The sequence below is a fragment of the Nothoprocta perdicaria genome, unplaced genomic scaffold, assembly GCF_003342845.1.
Source record: "Nothoprocta perdicaria isolate Ctin4 unplaced genomic scaffold, notPer1 scaffold_160, whole genome shotgun sequence".
Classification (NCBI taxonomy): domain Eukaryota; kingdom Metazoa; phylum Chordata; class Aves; order Tinamiformes; family Tinamidae; genus Nothoprocta; species Nothoprocta perdicaria.
In genome coordinates, this window is record NW_020454761.1 from 1,632,303 (window position 1) to 1,642,432 (window position 10,130).

At 33.6% G+C, this 10,130-nt stretch overlaps 1 protein-coding gene across 1 annotated transcript; it reads left to right on the forward strand.

The window, feature by feature from the left end:
• The first annotated feature begins 1,339 nt into the window (after window positions 1–1,339).
• KERA (keratocan) lies at window positions 1,340–9,491 on the forward strand. Its single transcript, XM_026035526.1, has 4 exons — window positions 1,340–1,378; window positions 1,499–1,601; window positions 2,908–3,800; window positions 9,319–9,491. The coding sequence occupies exons 3-4, from the start codon at window positions 2,915–2,917 to the stop codon at window positions 9,489–9,491; spliced, it is 1,059 nt and encodes a 352-aa protein (XP_025891311.1). The 5' UTR covers window positions 1,340–1,378; window positions 1,499–1,601; window positions 2,908–2,914.
• The last annotated feature ends 639 nt before the right edge of the window (window positions 9,492–10,130 follow it).

The window sequence follows — 10,130 nt, forward strand, 5'->3', positions numbered from 1 at the left end:
TGGTATGTATTAAAGGATTAGTTTTATACATGAATTTTATGTCACATATTAAAAAATACTGATAATAAACTGCAAGTGATAATGAAGAGTCTGGAGTTCTAAATGGAGAGAAACACTTATGCACTTCTTTCATTTTTAAGCACATACTTAAGCCTTGTAAAATAATAGATAATAAGCATGTATTATTTTGGAAAAAAAAAAAAAAGGTAGTGCAAACATTACTTATTAACAAAAATGTTCATATTTAACATTAATCTTGTTAGTAGAAGCTGCAAATTTACTTACGGGTTGCTTTTCTTTCATACAAGACAACATGAAAGAGTGAGAAGTAAAATGAGGACTAGGAGGTTACTTACCTTCTTATCCTAATCTTAAATGTCTTTTGAGATATTCTAGGCAGCAAAGTGTTAAATAAGAAATAGGTAATTAGAGGTTTGTTATGAATTTAAAAACAGATTATATTAAACTTAAGATTAGTAAGATAACTAACCATAAAAGATATCAGGATATATTATATTTGTAGCATTTTACATTAGYCTTTTCCTTAAAACACTTGTGCATTGTCCTGGCTTTGAATGTGGCTAGTTTTCCTGAAACTAAGCTTTAAAGTTTGAATTAAAACCAAATCAAAACTCCAGAATATACTTAATGTGAGAAATATGTGTCTATGCCTTGGAGARCAAATTGATTGGAAAGAGTTTACTTTAAACCAGTGATAAAACAAGATAACTAACTAGTGCTTTAATAATTAAAAACAGAGCTCACTGCAGGAGGCACTGCAGAATATGACWTTTTTGTAGAAGAATATGTAAATTTCTCTCTGAACAGAAAAGGCATGCTTTAATCCTTGAAGAAAGGAAGATGGTTTTAAAAAATCCTTAGCAAATACTTTTGTTCCTTTCTTCTCCTAATCAAGAATTATATCTTTAAATGGCATGGCAACATCTGCATTTGATCAAAATCAAATAAAACATTTCTGCAGGAACAGATGGCACTGTTTTTAATTCTTTGTGGCCAATACAGGTATTATGAGGCTGAACTCTCATGCATGCAAGCTTTGTGTTTAAAGTATCATTTCATAAAAATTTTGAATAAAGGTACATTTTCTTAGACTGGTTTCATCTAGATCAGTCCCTCTCATCTGCTAAAGTCTAACAATCACATGCCTTCTGTGGCTACGTGATATTAAAGTCAATATTTCCTGTCTTTTCTTGCCTAGGTGCTGAGGTGCCTTAGTTATTTTAGGGGTTAAAAGTTGTAGTCACTGATGCGTATATATTAGGCTGTATTCATAGAACACGGCTTGTAGCCTGAGTCAAACTATTACAGTCTAACAACAGTGACCAATAGAAAGAGAAGAAGATCCAAGAAAGCTGAGGTAAGCCCAAACGCTGAAGCGATGTCAAATTGGGAACAATAGCTAATAAGGTGTGCATGGTCATACATCTGGGAATACCAGCAAGTACTTCAAGTTTTATATGCTATTAATTCTTAGGAGGGCAGGAAGCAAACACAGTGCTTAGCAGCCAAAGGCTATTTAAACTGCTATTTAAAGTGATTTCAAACAGGCTTCAGATAGCTCCAGAAGCTTGACTAACAAGGTAAACTGCTTTATTTTGCTTTTTAGAAAATATTATTAAGATTATGAATATTTGCACAGTGAGAAGGTACAGTTGCACTGTATAAATTAGTTGTGTTATTCTTTAGAAATCTTTTATTTGTCTTTTTATTTTTKGAATACTTCCAGATAGTTAGCAGTTTCTGAAGTGGGGAGATCTGTGGGATATTACACTTGCTGCTGCTAATAACAATTATGAAAAGTATCAAATAATTCTATATCATAAAGAGTAACTAACTGAGATGATAACACTACCGATATATTAAACTTATGAGAGAATCACCTTTTTATTTTAATTCATTTTTTTGCCAAAGCTAACATCCTAATTTTCACCAGAAATCCCAGTTGTCTGACTCCTGCCTCTGCATTGCAAAAAGCTTGCTAATCTTTACCAAAAAGCAGACAGGATAACACAGTYTGTGACATGCTGTACCTGTGCAACCCAAACGTTGTCTGTTGGAACAAATTATGAAGAATGGTGTTGTTCATTGTTTAATGATGGAAGAGGTTAAACAAAATAAATGAAAAAGTAAAATAGACACAAGAGTGTATATGATATAACTTGACATAGGACCTGTTCATTATGCAATTTATACTGAGCATTTATTTTGGCTCTTTGCTTTAACGGACAAAATTCATAACTTTGGATATGAGAGAGTGAACGAGGGAGGGGAAAGGATTATTCAAACAGTTTCCCTCCAAGCTTTGTAAGAACATGCCCAACAAACAGCTGTTAAAACATTCTTTGATCTTTTACTTTTCTGTGATGAGAAAAGACCCTGGAAAATTTGATCCAGATGCCATAATAATTTAGGAGATTGGAAAAATAAAAAGAAAATATAATTAATTTCAGAGAACACTAACTACAATGGAACTGATATCACTAGGATTTGATAGTTTTATTGCAGATGATACATTAGCTAGCTTATGCAAAATAGTTCCTTATAGGAAACTTAATGGAAACATACAATGGAAGCATTGACTTTCAGTCAGAAAATTATCAATGCTTTTAGGTCGTCTGAAATAACATCTGCATGAATATCAGCTTAATTGCTAGTCTATGCAAAATCTAAGTTGAAATGGGAATATATCATTCAAAATATAGCATTGCATCGGTTATGCCTCATACTACTGTTCATTTTTACCTTCACATAGGGAATGCCATAGAGTATAGAATTCAGCTGTATTTATAGGAAATATTTTATTGAATRTTGTACTGCTTTGTTAATCTAGTATGCTTTTAGAGTATTCTTTTGAGACACAGCTAATTGTTTTTCTCCCTTTCCAAGGAAAACAATGACTCTGAAAGTCTATCCAAAACTTTTACTGTTATTCTTGTTCAATTCTGTGTGGACTCGAACTGTGAGGCAAGTTTATGATGATCTGGATCCAGAGCATTGGTCTCACTACACTTTTGAGTGTCCAAAGGAGTGCTTTTGTCCTCCTAGTTTCCCAAATGCCTTATACTGTGATAACAAAGGACTTAAAGAAATACCTGCAATCCCAGCAAGAATTTGGTACCTTTATCTTCAAAACAACTTTATTGAAACAATTTCAGAGAAGCCTTTTGTGAATGCCTCTCATCTGAGATGGATAAATCTGAACAAGAATAAGATCACCAACAATGGGATTGAAAGTGGTGTGCTCAGCAAGCTTAAAAGGCTGCTTTACTTATTCCTCGAAGACAATGAGCTGGAAGAGGTGCCTGCACCATTACCAGGGGGCTTGGAACAACTAAGACTGGCTAGAAACAAGATCTCCAGAATCCCAGAGGGAGTCTTCAGCAACTTGGAAAACCTTACTATGCTAGATCTGCACCACAACAGTTTGTTGGACAGCGCTCTTCAAAGTGACACCTTCCAAGGACTCAACAATCTTATGCAACTCAACATAGCAAAAAATTCACTCAAAAAAATGCCTTTAAGMATTCCAGCTAATACACTGCAGCTGTTTTTAGACAACAACTCCATTGAAGTGATACCAGAGAACTATTTCAGTACTATACCCAAAGTGACTTTTCTAAGGCTGAACTACAATAAATTATCTGATGATGGTATTCCTCCAAATGGCTTTAATGTTTCATCTATTCTAGACCTACAGCTCTCTCACAACCAGCTCACTAAAATTCCACCTATTAATGCTCATCTTGAGCACCTTCACCTTGACCACAACAGAATCAAAAGTAAGTGCGTAACTGCCAGTGCAGGACCTCACCAAGATGTAATTCTTTTAAAATGTCTATTTAACTTCTTTGGCACTTCAAGACACTTCACTGCTGAAGAAGATTCTGCATTGTTCACGCTGAAGAACACCTAATTATATGCATATATATGTGTATATATATATATAAGCAAAGCAGATGATTCTCTCTGAAACAACTCATTCCTTTAATTTCCTAAGGAATACAAAATATTTTTAGACAAACCACATATATTTACATTAGAATGAAAATCAAATGAATTGAGAGAAAAATACTTATTCAATATAAGTAGATTAAAATGTGCCAGAGATGATAGAGAGATAAGAACGAGAACATCTGACCCCAGTTTTCATTCAAGGCCAATTTTCAAGGCAAGATATAAAGTATGCCCATGAGATATATGTATGGAAGTAATATCAGATGTGAAAAATGTGCATTTGTATATAGAAGAGATACTTAGCAAACAGAATATAAGTGGATTTAGGAGAATTAGTCCATTCATATTTCCATATAAAGATGCCAATAAACATTTTGGGRGAAGAGCAATAAAAATGTGGGTACAATAAGTTAGGATATTCAATATTGAATAAATTTAGGGTAAATTAGGATATTCAATATTCAATAGGTTAGTATATATCTACATCTGTATGCCTTAAATTTCCAAAATTTCTGAGCACCTTTAGCATTAAWCTAACAGAATTGCAGCGTGGCCATCTCTTCTGAACATCTCTTTATCCGGAAGGAAAAAAATATTGGCTGTGGTCAACACAACCTCCTTTGAATATGACTAAGTAGAAGCCCAAAATTTCAGGCTTCAATATCCTCCTCATTTTCAGTTGTTCCTTCCTAATGAAAAATCTTTTTGCTGACTTTACAAAAATTTTGTACTACTAAGGTTTTTCCTGCAAATGTCCATTATGATTTTCCACTTTGTCTAATTGAGAAGAAGTTTTGTCCCCAAAGGCAACAGATAATTGTTGCCATGTAATGGTTTGACTTGTAGCTTGGCTTCCAGCACTTGTTCAGGCATGCCTGGGATGTGGTGATTAGGCATTCTGTGTATAATTGCTTGCCCAGCAAATCCTACAGACCTTAAATTCTGCAGTTCACTAATCTGCAGTCAACTTTTGCCAGCCAGTAGCTACTTATCAAAAGCCAAAATCAGAGCGATAACTTTCTCATTATCACTAAACAGAAGATATTCCAGTCTCCACAAACCAATTATTGATATYAGGACCTAGAATGAATAGTGCAGCATATTTGTTTTCTTATCATAGTAAATTAACTGAATACAACTTATTTCTTATTCCTTATTTCTGTGTAGCACTATTGTATATCACAACTACAGAAAAAAGGAAAAGTTTAGTTTCTACATGAAAAAGATACCTATTAATAATTCMAGTTAATTCAGACTCTACTTAACAAATAAAATATATAACACCTAACAAAAAATCAATGTACAACAGGGTGCTACTTAAATGGTCTGCCAGAAGCCTAATAGTTTATTAGACATAGGGTTCAAAATGTGGCTCTCTGGGACAAAATTCATTGTCCACTGCTTACAAAAGGATTCATTTTAATCTCTTCTCTTCAGGGCCTCAGGTGCACACTTTATCTGTTGTCACATTAAATGGACACTAAATTGAAATCAATGGAATGCAATCAGTTCTGCTAAGAGTTGCCTTTTAGCTAAGTAGCAAACAAGTATTTAAACAGCAACCAAATGAACCGAATGAATTTAAAAAGTCAAAAACCTTTTAAAAGCATCTTATGTAGTACTTGTACATGAAAGTCCAAATTTCCACTGGCACACTAGTGCTCATGAGCCTACATCACATTAAGTYTCAATATGAATTATGTTCTTAAATGATTTCACTACTTTTCAAAATAGGACAAGCTTCACTTGCTTAAGCACTTTGATATTTTTTATTCAGTACTAAAAATAATGGCTATATTTAGTAAATGCATATAAAGTTATCAAGTGCATGCAATGTATAAAACAAATGTTATCACAGAAGCCTATTTTTTTGTTCAAGAGRTAAGAGATAATGCCATGTCCTCTACTAGAAACTGCCTTAACAGATAATATCTCAAGGCATCTTTGAGATCAAAGACAAAGAATGTAGTCAGACAAGATTAATAATATGTGGCATTGTTTTGCAGATTGGTTTATTTTTTTGTTGTTTCTTTTTTCGTTAATTCAGAAAGATGATGATTAGTCACCAGATTAAGGCAACCAATGTAAAGAATTTTAAAGAAAAAAACCAACAACTCCAAAAAGTCTGAATCTGGACACAAAAAGTCCACTTGAAAATTTTACTTTTATATGTGTATTTTTAYATAATACACAAAATTTTACTTTGTATATTATTAACTCTCTTTACAGTACTAATCCTCAGGCATTACCTGCAAGTTGCTATTTTATTTTCCCTTTGTGTTTCACAGTAGTTCACTTAAATATTTATTTGTAAATACCACTTGCCTACTTTTTTTTTTTTTTTTTAATTACATAGTACTGTATGACATCAGTCCCTCATGTAATTCCGTGGATTTTTTTTCTGCCAGAGATGATTTAGGAAAAAAAAGAACWATATCCTGAAGCCTAGGGAAAGCAATGAGAGTGCCAGGGAAACCAGAATTATAGAGGTGAAACCAGAATATTCAGGTGAAAACCTGTAGTCCCTTCACCAAGGCTCTCTCGTTTTCTCTTTTGATGATGTTGAGTGAGCAAAGATAAGCAAGTGATATTATAGCACTATCAATGGAGTGATAAAAGGGAGTGAAAATAACATTCTGTTCCCCCCTAAATACTGTCAGGAGACTAGAACAACCTCTTCAACCTAATATTGTTCCATGCAGCGAGAAAGGACTGAAAAAGAAAAGCCTGGTAGCAATGTTAGTCTATCAGAATTCATCATAGGATATTTCAAAGATAGTTGAAACTAAAGATGCCAACTTATTTTCCAAACCCTGGACTGTTACTGCTACTGGTTTCTTTGCTGAAAGAGCCTTGAAAGGTGTGAACTTTCAGGCTGATCCATGGCTGCTGCATGTAATTGATATCTTAAAAGTGATGGCAACTAGGAGTTACAAGTGTAGAACAGAAACACTCTTTCCCTCACCTTCMTTGGGCACTGCCACAACATATTTGAATTACCTATCCTAGTTTAGTGTCAAGTTTGAATTTGTCATAGAGACTCCCTACAAAGTCAATAGAAGGAGACACACAATGGGAGAGAGATAGGTATCTAAGGCAGTGAACACATCTTTTGGAGATGTCTGTCTCTTTCTAGTGTTTATAAAAAGGGTCTAAAAGGTCTAAAGAGTCTACTTTGATTGATTTTTCACAAGGATCAGTTTAGGTGAGAGGAATTGTACCCATGTAGGTGGATTGCCTTTTCAGCATTTGTGAGAAAGGGGTTCCTGTCACTAGGTAAGGACTATTCTAGTTGCCTTTGAGAATTCTTAGTACTTGAGGTAGTCAAGTAATCCAAAGAGATCAGAGTAGTGGTTTCTTCAGGGTTGAAAGCTTGAGMTCAGAGGTCTGCCAAAAGGAGAAAAGGAGCATTTTGCCCTGCCTATCTCCCTTCCTTATCTCCTGGCAAAAATCAATGGCATTATATGCATGATCAGGAAGGCAATAGGAGAGGGAAATGCTTTTATCCCTCTTAYAGTTTGGTTGGGATTTATTGTTCATGGAAAGAGGGTTGTAAAAGTCAACCATTTCATACCATTCATATCATCAGGAAATCACTTCTTCACAGGTGGTCTGTGGKTACATAACTGCTTCCTCACATTAAGGTTGGAGCAATTGACTGTATAAGATTAGTAAAGTAGATAGTCTCTAGATCAGTCCAGAAATCACCATCTTTTAAGTACAGCAGTGCTTTTTGAAATCCAGCATGACCTGAAAAATCATTTTCTACTTGACAGTATTAATTTACTATCACTATCTTTTAATAATTGCTTAATAATGAAAAGTCTCAAGCCTCTTGCTTCACATCTTCACACATAAAAATAAATTGTAGCTTGTTTCTTCTGGAAATATCAACTGCTTTATAAACATTCAACAAACTACATAGGCAAAAACAACATAGGGAAAGAGGTGAAGATGATAGTTATGACAGATGCTTTAAGCTTTGGCTCACTGGACATATTTTCTAGTTTCCATGACAAAAAAACAAAGTCTGTTTCCAAGACACTACGAAGTTTTGGACAGTTCTATTCAGAAATTTTTCTCTTTGGGGAAAAAAGAAGAGAAAAAGATAAAATTAGTATTTTTTTTTTGTTTCCATCATTTTTTTAATCACAGGTTTATTTTATTTTATTTTATTTTATTTTATTTTATTTTATTTTATTTTATTTTATTTTATTTTATTTTATTTTATTTTATTTTTTGTACGGTAAACTGAAGACGTGTTACATATTTCTCTTCTATGGCTAGGGAGAAAAATTGTTTGGGAGAAAAGTTGTGGTAAGAAAGCTTTGAATATGATTGTCTCTTCTTTTGGTAGTTTGGGCTGCTCAAAGAACATTTGTTCAATTCTCAATCCACAGTTTTTGTAGGTGGTCTGGGGCCAGCAAGATTCTCAAGCAGTCAATCCTATTACTAAATACTATAAATTAGTCCAATGATTTTGACATCTTTGATAAATAAACACTACTTTAGTGATTTATGGAATAAGGCCATTTTGAGGCRGAAAAAGAGCAGGCTCATTATTCAACAGCTGAAGACAGGAAGTGAAAAGTATTTTTTTCAAGTAAAACTGCAGAGATAGTTTATAAGGGACAACACAAAGAAGTTAACATCTTCAGCTCTTATGAAAGTGGGCAATGAATTAAGCCATAGTTTCAATTTTTATCTAAACTAAAACAAAATATGCATTATTTATAAACAATTTTAAATACTTGATGCCTTTCATACTAGGAAGAAAAATATCCCATAAATTATATTCATGCAATTAAAATGAACTGTACTGTTGAAACTGAGAGAACAGGAAATCATATCTATTAAAATTTGCAGACTGCCTGCATTATACTGCAGTATAAACAGTACTTCCAATTCAACTGTTAAGTTTTGAATGTCAGATCCTCACTGCAAAACAGTATCTGCTAAAATTAATGGACTATCATTGAAGTAAGATTTTCAAAATAACTCAGCATTAAACATTTTCTGCTCTCTCTGAGGTCAGAGAGCTATGTCTCAGTGAATAATTACCCTTGTAATTATCTAGGCCGGATTTCTCTTTGTCCAAAAGAAAACATCTAGTGCATCTAGTCACTCTTTAGTCTTTGTTTCAGCACATTAAATATGTGGCCGATACTGATCAAATTACTTTAATATATTGTTTTTTAAGAAAAAAATGATAAATTGTTAATTCAGCATTTCTCAACATATCCAAGAGAAAGAGAAAACATCCCCAAAAATATTTCAATGTCTTTTATTTTCATATGCGTTTCTCTTAAAAATTAACTAAGATGTCTGATCCAACTTTTGCAGGTGTCAATGGTACTCAGATATGCCCTGTCTCAATTGCCGTAGCAGAAGACTATGGTTTTTATGGTAACATYCCCCGCCTCCGCTATCTTCGCCTGGATGGAAATGAAATTAAGCCTCCAATCCCACTGGACATCATGATATGTTTCCAACTACTTCAAGCGGTTGTCATATAAAGATACCGTAGTGTCACTGTTGTGCTGTAAGAGTGTTAAGATGCAAGTTTTGCTGGAATGAAGCTTGTTCTGAMTTAATCAAGAAATAATAGGTTTCTGCTAACTAGTTCTCTTTCCTTACACCTCTTTTTTTTTTACAGCTGCAAAGATTGTTGTTCTTTTAGAACAGACATCAAAGATCTCTCAGCATAAAACCTGCTTAATTCTCTGCTTGAGAATTCCTAATGCTTAAGACTTTCTAAYTTCCTAATATTTAAAATCGTCTGATATAAGATCCCAAATATTCCAAAGCAAGTTTGTACCTACTCTGTCTTTCTTATCAATTCTAGAATGTCTATCCCTATCACACTGCAACTAATATAAGGAATTAGGGTACACTTGTCTAAATATATATATGCTAGGAAAATCATGTATTATATGACCATGAATTAACAGAACTGACACTGTTTTTTCTCAAGATAGTCAATGTCTAACARCGAACAGCCACTTAACATGTAAATAACTCATAAATTGCTGTTATCCTTTGAGAAGAGAATATATATTGATGCTTTTAAGACATTAAGTATATAAGACTCAGGGTCCAAAGCAGTGTACTGGATATATACTGCTAAATGGATTAATTCAGTATAATATGACAAA